A 20,861-nucleotide genomic window follows, 5' to 3' on the forward strand; every position below is an offset into this window, starting at 1 on the left:
AGCCATAACTCACTTGAGGTGTGAACTGAAGCTTGAAGAGACGTAAACACATTTCCTAACCAAGAGCAAGCAGCTGCCCTCGATACTTAGCATCACGCCCACTCAGAGTGGTCCCGAGTTTCCCATCTCAGTGGAGGTGGACCTACAACACTGAGAGCTCTGAGCAAAGTGAGAAGGGCAGAGAATAATACTGTGGTCATTAAAACCTCTGCAGGCACCACTTACCTTCTGGAGCTTTTCAATCATTTCTTCAATACTAATGTCTGCTGTCTGGAGAACTTTGTTTTCCATCTGCACCAACCATGCACATAACTCTTTATTTTTTTCATTGAACACAATCCATGAATTGAGTCTGTCTTCGATCTCTTGCTTGCGTATAGCCACCTGGAATGAAAATGCATTTGGCAGCTGAGTACCGGCCAGAAGTGAAGGGTTTCTCTTCCCCTCCCACCATCAAAAGGACTGTGAATTTCATGCACTTTAATCAGTGGTCCTATAGACAAATTATTATGTTTCTACCTTCTACCTAAGGTTTAACTTCAACAGAAGTTTCTTAACACCTTTGATAAATGCCATACAAAGTAACAGCAACAAAAGATTATACCTGAAGTATAACTGACCAAAAGGATTCAGTTTTATCTAATACATATCTATTACTATCAAGTTATATTCAAAATTAGAAACAGGAAAGGTTAGATGAATGCATTAAGAATCACCCAAATTTCTTCTGGTTGTTATTCTTTTTTTTTTTTTTTTTGCTTTTCAGGGCCGCTGGAAATTTCCAGGCTAGGGGTCGAATCGGAGCTACAGCTGCCAGCCTACGCCACAGCTCACAGCAAAGCCTGATCCTTAACCCACTGAGCAAGGCCAGGGATCGAATCTACATCCTCGTGGAACCTAGTAGGGTTCATTAACCACTGAGCTAGGAAGGGAACTCTTTCAATATACATTATTATTTATATTATTAATATTATTATTATATATAAGATAAATGTATATTCTTTCAATATACATTTATTTACTGGTCACCACATGCTAATTTATAACTTTATGACCAAAACTGTTTCTTTTTAAAAAAATAGTCCAAGTCCTTATGCCTACTTAAGGCCAATATCCTGCCTGTTTAAAATTTAAAAACTATATTCTAGATCACAATATAAATCTAACATTTGTAATGCAAATGGACCACAAAAATTAGTCATTTAAATGTTTTCGTGATGTATATCAAAAACAAAGCAAAATAAAAAGCAATGCATATCATTCATTTAATCCACCTCCCCAGTGTGTACTATGGCTATGAATGGAAACCATGGAAATGGAATCAATACTGGTCTGTGTGAGCAGGCTGACCCCCAAATACCTAATGCTCCATTTTGTAAAACAACCCCACCTAAGCTGACATCAGCAAAGGGTCTTCTTCCTCCCAGGGTTCAAAATCGTTACCTCAATAAATATAAATTTAAAGAATGCAAATAAGCCTCTCCAAATGTATGAAAGTACTTCTAGGTCATAGAAATCTTTAGACTCTTAGAGATAAAAAGGGTAGCTAAGAGTTCTTTCAGTTAAACTTTAACACCCCCCCTTCCAAATGGGGGAACCAAGGTTGAACCCCTAGAGGTTTTTCTGCTCTGTTCAAAAATATATCTAATGCTTGTACATTCACCCAGCCAAATGTGCTAAGAGGTCTCAAAAAACTACAGGTAAAAAAAAAGTTCTGTGCTTCTTTTCTCAGAGCACCTAGTTATCTATCGCAGCTTAAAAATCCGAACATTTTCCACAGTGTCATTCTGATTGGTTTCATAATGGCAACAATTAGCAACATCTAGGCCCTCTTCCATGCCTCTTCTTTTCACGATACTTTTCAAATATTCTAAATATTTTCTTTTTTCTCTTTTTTTTTTTGTCTTTTTAGGGCCAAACCTTTGGCATATGCGGGTTCCCAGGCTAGGGGTCTAATTGGAGCTGTAGCCACCAGCCTACACCACGGCCACAGCAATGCCAGATCAGAGCCACATCCATGACCTACACCACAGCTCACAGCAACACTGGATCCTTAACCCACTTATCAAGGCCAGGGATCAAACCTGTGTCCTCATGGATACTAGTCAGATTTGTTTCCGCTGAGCCACAAGGGGAACTCCAATATTTTTCTTTCTAAAAAATTTGAATAAAAATCCTAAAAAGACATTTAAAATTAGGGCTATGTTGTGAACATTAAATAATAAAATAACGAATAACCTCTTTATTTTATTAAAATCCATTCAAAAGTGTCTGAATTTCAACTTTTAATTTCAGCCCTTCTTAATTAACAAAAATGAGATCAAAGACTTTATTTTTATTTTTCTTAGAATTAAATGTTCTTAAAACAAAGACTTATTTGAACCCTTTAATTCCATCCTGATCCTTCACATACACTGAATAATGCCCTAACCACAATCCAATTCTTAATCAGCAGAAGTGATCCGCTGAGATCTGAAGTGTAGCAGCTGATCATTTCTTTCGGAGAGTTTTAAAAACCAGTTCCTTGAAATAAACATTGGATTGCATGTGAATGCAGAGTTCTCAAATAAAATGCCCCCAAGCCTGGCACTAAATAAATGTACGCCTGCTGTTTGTTGTACTGGAACAGATACCAACAGGGGACTGCTCTAAGGCCAGACAGGACCTCTTTGCAGAAGTCCTGATTCTTGTCATCTGTATAAAACAAAGAGCTGAGGGCACACAGCGGCTCAAGACTGCAATCTTCCCCTCCCCCCAACTTAAGATGATTTATTTAAAAAAAAAGCTCATTAAAAGTGTGCAAAGTTCTAGCATTGAGTGTTAGAGAAACAAAAGGTCAAATCTTTTAAATCAAGTGGCCGGCCTGAGCTCCAACTGAAAAGGGCCTCTGGTTCAATGAAATTAAGCTCCTTTCTACTTTGTCTGGCCTTCGGAGACATTTCCGTAAACTCCAGAACAGCCGTGCCCTGCAGTTAACTGACTTACTCTCAAGCAGAGGTCCTCCCATTGTCTGTGCAAATGCTCTATTTGCTCCTTCAGAACCATCACGTCCTCCACAAGAAGGTGCTGGGTCAGATCCGTCTTCATAACATGAAGTTCTTTCAAGTTCTGAGCCCAGTTAGCCAAAGACTTCTCCAGTTCCTGCATTTAAACACAGGAAAGAAAGGAGGAAAGAAGAAAAAAGAGAAACCCTTCAACTCAAGCTGCTGTTGTTTCCAAACCTGTAGGCTAAGCCTTTGATTGGACTCTGGGGGAGGGGAGGCCACGCAAGGGGGCGGGACCTACTGAATGAGAAACAGCCCAGGGCCAGTGTCTGCAGCTGCAGTTGGCCAAGTCCTCAGCACCTCTTCTCTCAAAGGAAAACTTCTTTTCCACCTTTATTTTCACTTCCTCAGGTATTTCAGACTTTTACATAATTAATTCTATTTTAAAGTCAATTAGGTCTTTATCTTTTTTTAGAGAAAAGTATTTGGTGGGGGGGGGGGCTCTAGCAACAATCTCTCTCTCTCTCTCTCACACACACACACATTTTTAAACCTGAAACTGTTACAGAAATGTTGTATAAAATGTGATTGTTCGTTTTTAAAACCACCTTAAGAAATGCACTGTTGCTATGTGGCATATAACAACAGCTTGTAACATCATATAACAACAGATTCTGTCCAAAGAGAATGATTTTGGTTAACTTTCAAGAAGAATGAATATAATCAAAGAAAAAATAAATTGTTCCCTAATAACTGCCAGGGATGGGTTAGCAGAAAATTTCCGCTGGCCCTGGAAACATTTATTTTTTAAAATGAGGTATTTGTCAAATTAAAATGCTTTGAATTCTAGGACTTAATCAAGATAATTACCTTCACAACAGAGAAGGTAAAATGTGACAGCCCAAACACTCAAGACCTCCACGTTTTTACTGTGCTTCCAATTCCTTGCATTTTAGCACGTGTTAAGGGTCTCTATTCATATCTGTCTATTGAAATCTGAGAAGAGAAATCTATCGCATTTAGATCAAAAATCAGTCTGAGGGGTGCCAGCAACAAAAATGTGTTAATTCTGACAGATTTTCAGAGTTCTAAAAGCTACCACTGGCATGATTTCCTAACTTGCCAATGAGGATTTACATCACATTTAATAAAATGGCCTGGAGAATTCTTTTTTTTTTTTTTTTTTGTATTTTTGCTATTTCTTTGGGCTACTCCCGAGACATATGGAGGTTCCCAGGCTAGGGGTCTAATCGGAGCTGAAGCTGCTGGCCTACACCAGGACCACAGCAACACTGGATCCGAGCCTCGTCTGCAACCTACACCACAGCTCACGGCAACGCCGGATCGTTAACCCACTGAGCAAGGGCAGGGACTGAACCCGCAACTTCATGGTTCCTAGTCAGATTCGTTAACCACTGCGCCACGGTGGGAACGCCCCTACATTTAATAAAATGGCCTGGAGAATTCTTTTTAAAAGTTGCATGGAGATTAAGAAATAACACCTTTATCAGAGGAGAAACCATCATTTAAAACCTTTCCTACTTTTAGCTTCAGGATGCTAGTAAAGTGAACGAGGGCAGATTCTACAGTGGGACATTTCTACCAGCTACATTATGTCAAGGGCCAAGTCCCAAGCAGAGGTTTCCCATGCACTGACTCTAGGCTAGAGCCCAGAAGATCTCTGACTTTATCCAGCCTTTCCTGCTCAGAGGGGCCTTAGTCAGATGCCTGCACAGTAGGGAGGTGTGTAAGTTATCCACCACCTCCACCACTGGATTTAAGTCATTTGGGTTTGGATACCCAGTTTCCTGCCACAGTTGGAAGGATAATTAACAGGTGTAGAACTCTGGAGTAAGGACAATTCACGACTCTTAATAAATAGTGCAAAATCATATCTGCAAAGGAATGACTATCTTTTTCCATATACTGTTTGGTGTTATGTTTTACATATTTGGGGGGCAAGTTTAATGTGTGTAATGATTCCTAGTTACTACTTAAATGTGTATTTCTTGAATTACTAGCCGGAAATGGTACCCAGTCCTTCACTCAGATGCTTCCCCAGATACATTTTGTTAAACGCTACAGACACTTTCAGATCTCTAACACAGATAATACCTCTGAGTCATGATGAAGTTGGGACCCCCCCCTTTTTTTAGGGCTGCACCCATGGCATATGGAGGTTCCCAGGCTACGGGTCAAATCAGAGCTACAGCTGCCAGCTTACAATGGTGATTGTGTTCATAGACCTCCAAAAGAATAGATAAACAAATGATCAGAATTAACAAGAGTTTACCAAGATATTGAATATAACACACTAAAATGAGGCGCATTTCAGAGGTCCTGCTGTGGCTCAACAGAAACAAACTCGACTAGTATTCATGAGGATGCGGGTTTGATCCCTGGCTTCACTCAGGGGATTAAGGATCTGGTGTTGCTGTGGCTGTGGAGTAGGCCAGCAGCTGCAGCCCTGACTGGAACCCCAGCCAGGACACTTTCATATGCTGCAGGTGAAGCCCTAAAAAGAAAAAAAAAAATCAGTTGCATTTCTAGGCACAAGTGATAAACAGAATATATAATTAGAAAAAAGCAATAGCTTCAAAAATAATACACCAAGAAAGAAACCTAACAAAAGATGTACAATACTACATAAAAAAAGTTATAAAACACTAGACATGACTAAAAGGAGAAATAACACCAAATTCAGAAACTCAATGTCAAAAAGATGTTAAAATTTCCCAAAATTATCCTATAAATTCAATACAGTTCCATGAAAGCTTTTATCAGGATTTCTTGTAGTTTGACAAACTGCTTCTAAAGTTGCACTAAGAACAAAGGGAACCAAGGGTATCCACACTCTTGTGGGAGGTTGAGGGGTTGAGCTCTTCATATCACACCTGAAATGAAGAGCTGCTCTCATGAAACACAGTACTCAAGATAACTGGGTATAAATGCTGAGAGAGCAGACCAGTGGAACAGAGTAGAGAACCAAGAAATGAATCATGCGTATATGGTAACCTGACATTGAACACCAGATATATCAATAAACAAGCACCAGGATACCAGTCACTCATATGAAAAAAAAAAAAAAAAAAAAGTCAACTCAATCTCAAATCGTATGCAAAAATCAGTTCTTCACCAGATAAATATGTAAAAAGTAAGATCTGAAAACGTTCAAAAGGAAACAGAGGAGGATATTTTTATGACAAGAATAGCATAACGGTACTGCTTACACAAAGTTTAAAAACACAAGTAATACATGTGCATTTCACTGAGATCCTCATACATGTCCTGAAATGATAAAGACATGCATAAGAATGATAAAACACCAAGTTCGAGGCTGTGGCTACCTCTTGGGAAGGGAGTACACTGGAGATCACACAGGACATTTGAACTCTATATGTAATGTCTTATTTTGGTGTGACGGTTTTGTGGCAGTTTGTCACATTATCTGTTCTGTTAGAATTTTTTTTGCATGTTAGAAGTTTTTACAATGAAGAAAAAAAAGTTCAGGAAGGAAGACACTCATTTCCAGCACATCTTATAACATGAGACTACTCAATTCTTCCTAATTTTTTTCCAATTTGATCCCTGAAACCACTGAAACAAATTTTTAAAAACCATATTCCATTAGACTATGGTGTCTCTCAAACATCAAAACTGCAGATAGAGGAGAGATGTAGGGAGTTTCTGACCTGGGATTTTACTGGTCCAAATTCCTATCCAGAAATTGGCCTCATCTTCTGCAAAGTCCTAACATATCCAAGAATTTTTGCTAGTGTCATATCAACTAGTCAGAATACAGTTTTGAAGGCATCATAAAAATGTTATATATGAGCAAAAACACCAACCTATTGACTTCTAAAAAATGAATTCATCAGTCATGCTTTGCTCTCATTGAAAAGACAAGGCCATCTGAGAAGGGAACAGCTTTCACTATAATATCAGAGGCCACATCTTATACTACAGAGAAGAAACAGAAAGAGGACCTGAAGGGAAAACCCTCCAAACCCCAAGAATTTCTGCAAAATCTTTCTCATCTTCACACATGGATCTCAAAAAGCATTGATTTTAATTGCGTTAGAGATAAGATGTTGTATTAGAGAGAAAGAATAAAAAATCTTTCCCAACTGAACATGAAAACTTAGTTTCACCCAGACATTGAAAGGCAAACACTTCAACTTCTCAAAAAATAGCCAAGTGATTATCTTGAACACTACTTCAGATTTCAATACCTTAATCAGCAATTTTTCTCGATGGAGGTCCTCATGAAGTTCTGGAAGAGGATCTTTACTTTGTGCCTTTAAAACTTGCAGCCTGTTTTTCAACTCCTTGATTTTCTTTTCATATTGGTCCCAGGTCTATTTGAAAACAGTATTAAAATTGGTAAATACTTTGCTCTTTAAGAATGAAGTGCAGGAATAGGGTAACTAATTTAATCCATGTATTTGCTCTATGAAATGTGTTTTTGTAAATCACAGAGAAACCCAATTCCTTGTCTTGAGCAGACTACAATCTACAAAAGCAGATGGGGAGGGAGTGGGATAGGGGGATAGTAGGATAGTTTGGGGCTGGGAGATGCAAACTATTACATTTAGAATGGATAAGCAATGGGGTCCTGCTGTATAGCACAAGGAATCATACCCAATCTCCTGGGACAGACCACAATGGAAAAGAACATTAAAAAAGGAATGTATATACATGCAGAACTGAGTCATTTTTCTGTACAGCAGAAATTGGCACAATACTGTAAGTCAACTATACTTTAATTAAAAAAAAAAACATGAAAGAGCAGGTAGGACCAGAATGGTTCACCCTTGCTCTGCAGCTTTACGTGTGGCTCATCTCAATCACTGGGTTGCCTTTTGCTTCGAAATGTTTCTTCTTCCCTCCCCACATCTCTGATCAAGCTAAAGTATTTTTATTTTAATTTTGGAAAAGTTCACATTTAAAAGGCTACTATATGGATTAACTTTTAGCATTTACAGTCCTGGGCATATGCTCTAATAGCACTGAAAAGCAAAAGCACTCAACCACTTTTCTTGTCTTCATTGCTAATGTCATCCTTCTGCTCTCTCTTCCCCCCTCTAGAAATAGCCTGGCTTTCGTGACCCTTTCACAGGCAAGCTGCACTCTCCATTCCTCACCATAGCTTGACTACAGCTTTTCTGCACATTATAGTTTACAAAGCATTTTCAATTTAATTATCTCATTGGAATGATGATAAGCTTTGGAGATAGATGGGGACAAATTTTATTATCACATTTAAAATGGGAAAACTGTGGCTCAGAGAAAACTGAACGGTCCAAGGACATGCAGTTAGAAGTAGCTTAATCAAGCTAAGCTAAGACTGCATTTCCCCCTGTGCATGCCATTCTTTCATACCAGCTCTTTCCTTTCAACCTTACGTTACTGATCAAAGAGTTGCCCATATTTTCAAGTACTGGGGGTTTATGATTCATTAGGATAAACTTCTATTCCTGAAATTACTAAAATTACTACTAAAAATAGACAAACACAGTCTATTCCTATTCCTCAGTACAATGGATACTTAAATATCTTTGGGTTGGTCCAATTCTACGGTTAACACATCACTTAAGGAGAGGCCACATACCTAGTAGCCTCACCTCTCTGGAACATAACAAAGAAGAAAGTGAAGAGAGAAACGAAACAAAACTATAAGCCCTTCTTTCTTCCACCAAACATATACTTGCATTTACCACTATGCTGTACAAACATGGCAGGCGCTTAACACAACAAATGTTTGCAAGTTAATGCATTCCACATAGTCTGTATACCAAATAAAATTCAGATACTATATTCTTAGGAGAGATGTCCAGGCCCTACCCCAGCAGATATTTGTTCTTTACCCAGAAAAACATCTCTAACAATCTTGCTTATCTGGTTTTAGAATACACACAGGAGATTAAAGAGTAAGCTGTAAGGAGTAAGTATTCTCAGAGAAACAAAGTCTAAAAATATATGGCTTAGGAGTTCCCATTGTGGCTCAGTTGGTTAAGAACATGACTAGGATCCATGAGGATGAAGGTTCGATCCCTGGCCTCGATCAGTGGGTTAAGGATCCAGCATTGCCATGAGCTGTGGTGTAGGTGGCAGGTGCGGCTCCTCGGATCCAGCATTGCTGTGGCTATGGCATGGGGCAGTGGCTATAGCTCTGATTGGACCCCTAGCCTGGGAATTTCCATATGACACGGGTGTGGCCCTAAAAAGGGAAAAGAAAAGAAAAGAAAAGAAAAGAAAAGAAAAGAAAAGAAAAGAAAAGAAATACACGCCTAACTTTAACTAGAAAGAAAAACCATAAAAACCACATAGGAACTCAAAAAGCAGAGTAGTCTAAGGGCTAGGTTCAGAGCAGATTAAAGTCCTCGAGAAAACCTTGGAATATTTTAACAATAAAATATTAATGATTTTCCTGATAATCACTTGAAATAAAACATTTCGGTTCTTAAAGGTATCATCATAAATTATCTAAAAAATTCACTTACATGGAAAAGTGCATCCTCTAATGAGAGCAGAAAGAGGAAGTATCACCTTGTTTACTTTCATACGCCATATACCCAAAGATAGACATATGTGCAATGTTAGCTTTGGGTAGTGAATTTCTATTGAATGTGAATTAGTTCCCTGTTTCATAAAGGTAAATATAAAAGAATACTTCATGTATTTCAATATTAACACTAAACTTTTCCAATGTTATATTATTATGTTCCATTAAGAAATTGCCATGATTCGTGAATTAGTCCCTTAGAACTCAAGGTCCCTCAGAAAATCCACAATATTATGATATCTGAGAATCATTCTACCTTGTATGTAAGTCAGTCATATCATCATGCTGTACACTTTAAATGTATACAGAGCTATGTCAATTATGTCACAATAAAATGAAGAATAAAATAAAATATTTCCCATCTTCACATAGCAAACAAAAATTCTAGATACTGCATTTGAATAACACGAATGGAAGAGTCTATGGTGAATTTACCTCTGCCATGCTCTGGAACTGTTTAATCACCTCTCCTAGCTGGAGTTCTGTGTCCTTCCAGGTGAGTTGAAGTTGACCGAGTCTCTTGTCAATTGACTCTTTAGTTTCCAGATTAGTTGTGTTCAGTAGCTTTTCCCCAGCTTCCAAGGTTAATGCATAGGTAATCTGCCATCTCTGGTAATGAATTTCTTTATTCTTTAAAAAAAAGGGGAGGATTTGTTGAAGACTCTGATATGATCAAAATGCGACTCTTAGCATGTGTTCGTGTATATTCCTTCAGAGCTTGACTTAAATGTTAAACTAAGTATAAATTAGACAAATCTGGTTAGAAAACACACACACACACAAATGCACAGACTCAGTCATTCACATCAAAGGCTAATGTTTTGATTGAGTAGGAAGAACACTACCAATTGATGTGCTCTTAAAATACTCTCCAAGGTTTGATAAGAGATAAGATTTTCAGTATAACAATTAGAAGTAAAGAGAATTAAAAATATACTTCATAGACCAAAAGCCTACAAGATAAATGACTATCACAGTATTAAGAAAGTGACTGGAGTATTCAATATATTAACAGCAAATACCCATTACTGTCATGGTATAAAGGGTCAGCTTACTCCTTATTCACAAGAGAAGAATATATACATTACGCTAAACAAATTTAAAAGGAGAGAATAAAAAAGATAAAATACAAAAATAGACCTTAAGCACATAAATATTTACATCAGCGTACTGAAGAGGAAGCTTTAAAAAATTCCATTTGGATATCAGGTAGGTTTTTCTTTAAAGGGGACTGGAACTAAGTATTCATATACAAAAATGAAGTGAAAATTTTTTGATTTCTATTTCCAAAAGCATTTTGTTTCCGGACCAAAAAAAACTCAATAGCTTTTGTCTGTTCTAAATATGATTTCCTTCATTTTCAAATTTCTGAAGGTAGACATAATATAGGCATTTTCGAAAACAGAAGTTGATATGGTAAAAAAAAAAATCAACAAAGACACAAAGATACTTACAAAGATATTTCTGAGACTACTTAGGAGGAAAGCAGTACTCTCAGGGGCAGACATATCAGAAAAGCTGCATCTCAGAGAACATACTGCCGCTGCACACTTGTCCTATTGCGAAGTATTGCTCGACACAGCCACCAGGCTAGCCATCTATTAGCCATTGCAAAGTTAATGCATCAGTAGGCCTGACTTGGCCAGCAGCATGCTATTCACAAAGATGCTCAACCCCAAAACCTAGAGTCATCTGGATTTAGATTTTTTTTATTTACCTGCTACATAAGCAGGTCTTATAAATTCTACCTACAAACATATCTTTTTTATATCTTCACTGTGATCATTCTTATCTTATCCATCTTAACAGTGGCCCATGACCACTGAGATAGACTAATTAATTATGGCAGACTGTGTTTTTTACAAAATGGCCACAAGAATATTACCAGCCCTCGGAGTTTCCGTTGTGGCTAGGTGGGTTAAGAACACAACAAAGTGTCCATGAGGATGCAGGTTTGATCTCTGGCCTCAGTCATTGGGTTAAGGATCTGGCATTGCTGTGGCTCTGATCCTGCATTACTGTGGCTGTGGCATACACCTCAGCTGCAGCTATGATTCGACCCCTAGCTCAGGAACTTCCATATGCCATGGGTGCGGCCCTAAAAAGAAAAAAACAATATTACGAGCCCTACATACTCTTCTAAAATATTTCCCCTCCCATCAAGTGGTGGTGCCTCTGTGTCCCCTTCTGAACTGATGTGGGCACATGTGATAGTTCCGAATAACAGGGTGTGGCATGAGTGGGTGACACAAGAGGTAGGTCTAAAAAAGGCAATATAGCTTCTCCCTGGGTCTTTCTTGGGACGTGCACTTTAGAAGCCATGAACCATCATGGACAAAGCCCACTATCAGAAGTTCTCTGTTCCACAGGGAACAGAACCGAGAGAGCCCCAGCTGCTTCCAGTTTCTAGCTGACTGAGCCTTTACTGCTTAGAGTTTTTGGAGAAGCCCAGTCTTAGCTGCCATCTGACTAAACTGCCTCAGACATGCCTGCAAGAGCCACCTAACAGCTTTATCAACCTCCAGAACTGTGAGAAATAATAGGAAATATTGGTTGCTATGCAGACAGAGATAAGCAATAAGTTGACATTCCTGCTTCTCTTTTGGTTCCTCACTCCCCACCCCATCCATCCTCCTCAGCACTGCCAGAGAACCTTTAGAAAAATATACATTGTGGAGTTCCCATTGTGGTGCAGCAGAAATGAATCCGACTAGGAACCATGAAGTTGCAGGTTCGATCCCTGGCCTCACTCAGTGGGTTAAGGATCCAGCATTGCCATGAGCTGAGGTGTAGGTCACAGATGTGGCTTGGATCCCACATTGCTGTAGCTTTGGTGTAGGCCAGCAGCTGTAGCTCCAATTCGACCCCTATCCTGGGATATTTCCATATGCCACAGGTGCAGCCCTAAAAAGCAAGAAAAAAAAAAAAAAAAAGAAGAAGAAGAAGAAGAAGAAAATACAAATTGTTTCACGCTATCTCCTCTTCCAACTTCAAAGATTTCCTATTACACCCAGCTGTCATCGAGCCACCACACTCGCCATCACTGCCACTTCACTGGCTGCACCCCCTCATACTTGCCTTCTTTCTGCTCCTCGGCTTTGCTAAGCATGTTCCCATCTTGGGGACTTCCAGAAAGCTGTCCCCTGAGTCTGAGGGGTCTCCCCTCAGTTCTCTGCACATCTGGCTCCTTGTCATTCATATTCCAGTTGAAATGTTGCCTCCCCAGAGATGGTACGATCTAAAGTAGCCACCAGCCTCTGCAACACTGGCCCTGTTTTAATGATCTACCTATGCCATGCAGCAATCTGATATTTTATTTTTCAGTTTGTCTGAGTTCCCCCATCAATTGGACAAATTAGTATTTTCTTGTCCACTGACTTGTCTGATTGCTCCCATGAAAGCAGAGATCTTCTCTTGGTCCACACCATACACTCAGCACTTAGGAACCAGCACAGAGCAGGAACTTAATTAATATTTGATGCCTAGATAAATGAATGAGCAAGCACAGTATTTCAGAAGGGTGCTGTTTGGTTTAGCGGAACCTCCACAGTGAAGTATGGTTCAACAGCTCAGTGGAACGTGCCCTGGAAATTGGCACCTAATTATTCTGGTTCTATGCTCATCAAGCAATTTTATGATTGAAAACTTTGTTGCCTAAATGAATTTGCCCTTCAAGAGTAAGCAGGAGTCCCACTGTTAATTACTCCCATGGTAGTCATTTATGTATTAGTCAGTGCCTTAAAAGTCTGTGACCCCAAACTTTTTCACTCTACTTACCCATCTCTATAGTCCATCTCTACTCTCACAGCCCAAGAGATCCTCTCTATTGCTGAATGAACGAGCATGATGGGGTTCTGACCCCACAAGGCTAAGGACAAGGCTGAGTTGGGTCCCCATGACCAGCTAGCTTCCCCGTTGCAGAAAGCGCACTTGAACATCATAGAAAACTCAAAACCTGAGGTGAAGGAACATCTTCCAAACAGAGACCACCACCCTGTAGAGACCACCACCCTGTAGATCCCACGCTGCTACTATGTGCACACTACCTTCAGTTCATGCATCAGGCTTCTTGTTTGGTGGAGGCTGTAGCGATCCTGGCTCCTCACTGCAGAGATCAGCTGGCTGGTGTCCGCGAGGAAGCGAAGCAAGTCCCGCTCGGAGGTGGCAAAATACTGCCACTGCCTCACCAGCCCATCAACATCACTCTTTCTCTGCCGAACGCCCTGGACCGCACTCTGCCACTGCTCCTTCAGCCTCATGAACTTTGAAACAAGTTCCGGACTTGGGAAAAATAGGTAGAAAATTCTAACATTAACATGTAGTAAAAATAACTATTTTGGAGTTCCCATCGTGGCACAGTGGTTAACAAATCTGACTAGGAACTATGAGGTTGCAGGTTCGATCCCTGGCCTTGCCCAGTGGGTTAAGGATCCGGCGTTGCCATGCGTGAGCTGTGGTGTAGGTCGCAGACTCGGCTTGGGTTGGGCGTTGCTGTGGCTCGGATTTAACCCCTAACCTGGGAACCTCCATATGCCATGGGAGCAGCCCAAGAAAAGGCAAAAAGACAAAAGCAAAACAAAACAAAACAAAAACTATCAACGTGTAATAGGAACACAGATTTGCTATTTGTGAGAACAATTTACATGGAAAAAAGATTTTTGTTTGTTTGTTTGTTTGTTTTGTTTTCTTTCTACAGCCATATCTGCGGCATATGGAAGTTCCTGGGCCAAGGATCAAATTGGAGTGGCTGCTGCTACTGACCTACACCATAGGCAAAGCAACAATGGATCTGAGCCACTGCAACATCTGTGACCTAAGCCACAGCCTGCAGAAATGTTGGATCCCTTACCCACTGAGCAAGACCAGGGATCAATCCCGCATCCTCACAGACACAATGTCGGGTTCCTAACCCACTGTGCCGCAATGAGAACTCTGAAAAAAAAGCTTCTTTAAGTCTGAGCACCATTCAGTTTAAACATGATGGGGTACCTGGGGCTAGGGCAAGCAGTGTGTGGGTTGGTGCAACGTGTTTAGCACAAGGTAACTGCATGTGAGCTGGTATTTTGCTAGCATGCATGAAACCATTCCCTTAAACAAAATGAAGCTGTTTTAACATATATTATGCCAACTGCTATATGGAAAACTGAACATGGGATCAGTGGGAAACAGATGAACGGGTGGGTTCCTTGTAATGCTAGTGATTACCTGAATGCTGCATATTAGCATAATTTCAGAAATAGAGAACATGCTTTCTGCAACTATTCAACTATTTCTTTTCCAGATAAATAATACCCTTTACATGATATATAAGGCCTTATTTATTATAGGAAAAGTCATACTTTTTGTACTGATCAAGTCAAAACTAGTTAATCATCCTGAAACTGGCTTGAATTTATTACTACAGAGCTAGGAAGAAATAGGCTTTATGTTTCTTAGTTATGCTGAAAGAAGATTCAGAGGGATACGGGTGATGATAGGGAGGAAAAATAATGCCTATCGAGACATCTGGAAAAGTTATTTAAGAGGCCAGGTCCCCTCCAGGCTCTGTCTGCAGTTACTGTCACCAGACTGGCCTAAGCAACTTCTGGGGACCCTGACCCCATGTACACAGCACAGAAAGAAGTCTTTTCTTTCACAACTGTGACATAGCTACCTGCTGGGAACAGCATCAATTTAATTTTTTTTTTTGCTTCTTAGGGCCACACCCACTGCATGCAGAAGTTCCCAGGCTAGAGGCTCTAATCGGAGCTACAGCTGCCGGCCTACACCACAGCAATGCCAGATCTAAGCCACATCTGGGACCTAGACCACAGCTCATGGCAACGCCAGATCCTTAACCCACTGAGCGAGGCCAGGGATCAAACCCACATCCTCATGGATACAAGCTGAATTCATTTTCACTGTGCCACAATGGGAAATCCTAAAATTTATTTTTAAATAGCAAAACATCATGAGGCTGAAGGTAGGCTATGGAGGAAACGTTTGGGATAAAAACTTAGTTACCTGTACTTGATGATGGGTATTTGCAGAGTGTCTGGTCTGCTAAGCCCACACATTTTCCATAGAGGAAAGGGCCACTGATGTTTTCAGGCAATGAGGTAAAACTCCATCCTAATATATAGTCCGAAGGCTGGCCCCGTGGTGGTGTATCAGTGATATGGCTGCAGGCACTGATGTGGTCAAGACCCACGTGGTGGGAGGCCCAGCCAAGTGCATCCCCTCTCACATACCCAAACTATCAGGAGCCCCAGAGAGCTTACCTCCTGTCCATTTCTGTTGTGTCCAGGAGTTGTAAGGACTGAGTGACAAAAGAATCAGCGATTATCTGGTTTATAGAAACTTCGGCTTCTAACATCTGCATATGAATTAAAATATAAAACATCAGGTAGTAGAAATGTTTTCATGAATCTGAAAACTGTTTTCATGAATCTGTTTCCTAAGAAAATCTAAGCTCACAGAGGGTATGTGAGATAATTAATTTTCAAATGATATGGGCTTACCTGCAGAAAATGTTTAGCTATCACATCAGCAGCACCTATGAATATAATCTTAGAAGCACATAGGTCTAAATCATCACTACATCTAAGGGCCATTTACTGGGCCTTTACTATTTGCGAGGCCCTGAGTAAAACGTGCATTGTCTCACTTATTCCTCAACCTTAGAACTTAAGTAGTAGTACAGATCCACAGGAAGAGGCAGAAACTAAGGCATTCAGTAACTTATTTAAAGTCACCCAGCTTTTTGGATGGACAGATTTCATTTTCAGCGGATGATCTTAATGTACCAATGCAGACTTAAACCGGTGACATTTAAAAAGTTACAAGAAATGAATCATGCACATTTTGGAAACTCAGGACCTGCCTATAACTACCAGGAGTATTTTCAAATATACATCAGCAAAAGAATGGAGAAACACATCTGTGAAATCATTAATGCTACAACTGCACCAGGTCTTTCAAAATTTGAGGACCTAGTTAGTGAAAATGCAAAGGTGAGTTGAAGGACTTAAACATGCTCTGGGTAAAGTGGGGGTAATGTCTGTATTCTGGGAAAGCAGAGTTGGGCTAGAAACTTCCACCTACTGCAGAAAATCTGGGCATTCTGTTATTAATAAAACAGTAGTAAATATCAAGCACTTTAACAAGCAATTTATTTGTAATTAAACCAAAAGTGAAGTTGCCCTTGAACTTAAAAGATTAATGAAAATAAAATAAAATCAAATAAAATAGCAATAAAACAAATATTTGGAATTTAGGAAATGTGTGAGAATTTTACAAAGAATTACCTGACAACTGAGCATGCATAAAGACAAACATTCTGTGTTTAGGGATTGATGGTTGATAGGAACTTTCTGCATTTTACTTAAATCTATTTGTGCCCTGACCCCGGTCCCAACATGAGGGGACAAGGTGGTGGACAGCACAGGTTAATTTACCTCATACGTTTTCTGCTGCTCCAGAAGGGCAGGAAAGCTGTCGGCAATATTCACCTTGAGCACCTCTTCTACCTTCTCCAAAAGCTGGACCCACTTTTCACAGCAATAAAGAAACTTCTCATTCAATCCAGTCCCCTGAAGCTCACTAGAAATGTTTAAAAACAAATAAAACAGAGCCACATAACAAAGACACCACTGAGCTCAACCGCTAATTTTTGCTTAACTGAGGCAGAGAGGTAGAGCGGAGCTGTTCTGACCTGCAGCGTTCCAGTGCAGTGGCCGTGGTCCGAATCCATTGCCGGTTCATGTTTTGTAATGTCTTTACAGCTATGTCACTGTGTGGGAGCTTGAGGCTTATTTCATTCAAACGCTCAATATCAGGTGATTGGGCTGTCAGAGCCAGCACGTGATTCTATTAAAAAGAAATTAAATTCCCCATTTTTGGATGCCATAAATAATCTGATAAAAGAATATTTGGACTGAGTTTTAGAGAAGAATTAAGAAAAAGTGACTGTACTGCGCTGATCAGTGTGAGGATGGAACCCTGAAATTAGATGTTATGTTTTAGAAGTAACAGGAACGATTCTTTGGAATAGTAAATATATAGAAGGTAACAGTTGAGTGTATTACTGGGTTTGTTTAAAGATGTTTAATTGAATGACCAATTTGGAAGTAGAAAGGATTAAGATTACAAATTTGTTAGGACCCTCAAAACACATTCTTCCCAGATTTATACAGCAGTCTCTGAAATGCTTTTCAGAAAACGTTGGATTGGAAGTTCCCATCATGGCACAGCGGAAACGAATCCAACTAGTATCCGTGAGGATATGGGTTTGATGCCTGGCCTCACTCAGTGGGATCCTGAGGCTTATTGAATTCAAACGCTCAATATCAGGTGATGGGGCTGTCAGAGCCAGCACATGATTCTATTAAAAAGGAATTAAATTCCCCATTTTTGGATGCCAGTAAGATAGCTACATGATAAAAAGGCCTCAGATATCCTGCAGAATATCCTTATCTCAAAGATGAGGGAAAACTGGGGCCTAAATAGGTAAATGACTTGTCCACAGCCAAGTAGCTAGTTAGCATCATAACTGGACCTGAACCCAGATATCTCAATCCTGTGGCTTTTCTAGAACCAGTTGCACACATGGCCAAAACCTAAACAGCCCAGGAAAGAGAAACTGATCTCAGACTTAGCCTTTGAGGAAGATGGAAATGAGCTTTCTTTTTTTAAAGGACTCATTCTGGACCTTCAAGTCCCATTTGGTCTGCCCACAACTTGACCTTCAGCAGATCATGCAGTTTATCTACAAAGCAAATGAAAAGTTAATCCTTACAATAAATAACCCTACCAAAGCATGGTACTTAGCCATATTATGGTGAAGTCAAAGGAAAAGAAACTCACAAAATTTTATCTTTAAAACAATATTCCAGGGACAGCCTCTAGGTCAACAATATATTAAGCAAACTTCCCTCACAATATCCATCTTCTTACTCAGAAATCTTCTGTAATAGTCTAGGGTCAGCAAACTTTTTCCATCAAGGACTAGATCATAAATATAGCCCTTTATGGGCCATATGATCTCTCTCTCTCTCCTTTTTTTTTTTTTTTTTTCCCCCCATATTTTTAGGGCGGGACCTGAGGCATATGGAGATTCCCAGGCTAAGGGTCAAATCTGAGCTGTAGCCACTGGTCTATGCCATAACCACTGCAATGTGGGATCTGAGCTGCGTCTGTGACCTACAACACAGCTGACAGCAACACTAGATTCTTAACCCACTGAGCGAGGCCAGTTATCAAACCTGCGCTCTCATGGCTACTAGTCAGATTCGTTTCCACTGAGCCACTACAGGAACTCCCATGTGATCTCTTTTGCAACTATTCAACTCTGCCCTCATAGAATGAAAATTCCCACAGAGAGTATGTAAATGAAAAGGCATGCCTGAGTGCCAACAACACATTATTTACAGGAGGAGGTGGGGGTGGCATTTAGACCATGTGCCATAGTTTGCTGACTCTTAATGTAGCTTCTGAATCTTGGTGCTTGTAAGACACAGAATTCCTCAATTCTTCCATTTACTTATGTTAACTATACTAAAATTACTAAAGAAATAAAGGAAAAATTATACCATTAATTTAACAAAGTAATTTTGATCTTCAATTAACCAGAAAAATTCAATTAATCACAATAGCCAGTTCCTAGATTGAGTTCAATGAAGATAATTAGTAAAGACATCAAGATTTGACAAATCTACTAAAATTGCTGAGGTATATTACTAAAACAGATCTCATGAGCCAGCAATTCCACTCCTAGATGTGCACCCCAAAAAACCCCAAAAACACTAATTGAAAAAGACACATACACCCCAATATTCATAGTAGCATTATTTACAATTGCCAAATATAGACACAACCTAGGTGTCCATTGACAGGGGAATAAATAAAGAAGATGTGGTATACATACAACCGAATATGACTCAGTTATAAAAAAGAAAGAAGGCCATTTGCAGCAACATGGATGGAACTGGAGGGCATTATGCTAAGTGATGGAAGTCAGACAAAAATAAATATTGTATATAACTTTTACGTGGAATCCAAAAAACCTGACAAGCTAGTGACCATACAAAAAGAAACAGAATCACAGATAAAGACAAAAAACTAATTATTACTAGTGGGGGCAGCAGGGAGGGATATACAGGAGTTGGGGAGTGGAAGGTATAGACTATGGGGAACTGGAGGTGTTCTAGGATGTACTGTGCAACATGGAGAATATAGCCAATATTTTATAATAAGTAAATGAAGAGGAATCTTTAAAAATTGTGTAAAAGTTTTAAAAATTAAAAAAGTAGGAGTTCAACTATCTCCTAAAAACAACAAAATCACAACCAAATGCTGAGCAATCCTCAACCAAATGGACCAGAAACTTTCAAAAAGATATCCTACTCCAGAAGAAAAAGAGGAGGCCACATCAAGAGGTAGGAGGGGTGATTACATGATATAAGCAACTCCATACCCCCTGGGTGGAAAGCCCCATGGACTGGAAAGTAACTATCACAGAGACTCACATACAGGAGTGAAAGTTCTGAGCCCTACATCAAGTCCCCAAGCCTGGGGATCTGGCACTGGGAGAAAGATCCCCTGGAGTATCTGGCATTGAAGCCCAGTGGGGCTTGTGTGCAGAAGCTCCATAAGACTGGGGGAAATGGAGACCCCATTCTTAAAAGGCTGACACAGCCTTTCACGTGCACTAGAGCCCAGGGCAAAGCAAAGACTCCATAGGAATCTGTATCAGAAATGACTGCAGTTCTTGGAGGATCTCCTGGGAAAATGGGGGTGACTATGGCTTGTTATGGGGCAAGGGCACTGGAAGCAAAGCTCTTGGGAATATTCAAAAGCATGTCATTATCTGGAGCTGGCCATTTTGGGAAAATCTGGCCCCATCCATCAGTGCTGAGAAGCCCCAGGGCAAACAACAATTGAGGTGGGATCACAGCACCACTCATTAGTAAACAGGCTACCTAAAGACCCCTCAGGCACACAGCTGCCTCGAATCTCACCCAGAGACAAAACCCCACCCACCAGAGGGATAGGAATCAGCTCCACCTACTAGTGGGCAGGCACCAGTCCCTCCCATCAGGAAGGCTACAGCAAGCCCCTGTACCAACTTCAGCCACAAGGGGGGCAGACACCAGAATTAAGAGAGGCCACAACTCTATTATCTGTAAAAAGGTTACCACACCAAAAACCTACAAAAATGAAAAGACAGAGAACTATAACTCAGATAAGGGAGAAAGAAGAAACACTAGAAAAACAGCTAAGTGATCTGGAGATTCTCAACCTCCAGGAAAAAGACTGTTGACGTTGAAGATGAT

At 40.1% G+C, this 20,861-nt stretch overlaps 1 protein-coding gene across 9 annotated transcripts in view; it reads right to left on the reverse strand.

The window, feature by feature from the left end:
- The window catches only part of SYNE2 (spectrin repeat containing nuclear envelope protein 2), a 440,757-nt gene that overhangs the window by 39,199 nt on the left and 380,697 nt on the right, over positions 1–20,861 (reverse strand). For all 9 annotated transcript variants that reach the window (XM_021074116.2, XM_084983049.1, XM_021074177.2 and 6 more), the window contains 8 exons: positions 17,243–17,397; positions 16,986–17,130; positions 15,810–15,904; positions 13,596–13,830; positions 9,985–10,179; positions 7,217–7,342; positions 2,986–3,141; positions 226–384 (listed from right to left, as the gene is read on the reverse strand). In XM_021074116.2, the coding sequence (XP_020929775.2) occupies positions 226–384; positions 2,986–3,141; positions 7,217–7,342; positions 9,985–10,179; positions 13,596–13,830; positions 15,810–15,904; positions 16,986–17,130; positions 17,243–17,397 (1,266 nt within the window). The remainder of the gene's footprint in view (positions 1–225; positions 385–2,985; positions 3,142–7,216; positions 7,343–9,984; positions 10,180–13,595; positions 13,831–15,809; positions 15,905–16,985; positions 17,131–17,242; positions 17,398–20,861) is intronic.

The sequence above is a fragment of the Sus scrofa genome, chromosome 1 (assembly GCF_054392235.1).
Source record: "Sus scrofa isolate SSC_HxYL_T2T_F1_AM1 chromosome 1, Sscrofa_HxYL_maternal_Yorkshire_Landrace_v2.0, whole genome shotgun sequence".
Lineage (NCBI taxonomy): Eukaryota > Metazoa > Chordata > Mammalia > Artiodactyla > Suidae > Sus > Sus scrofa.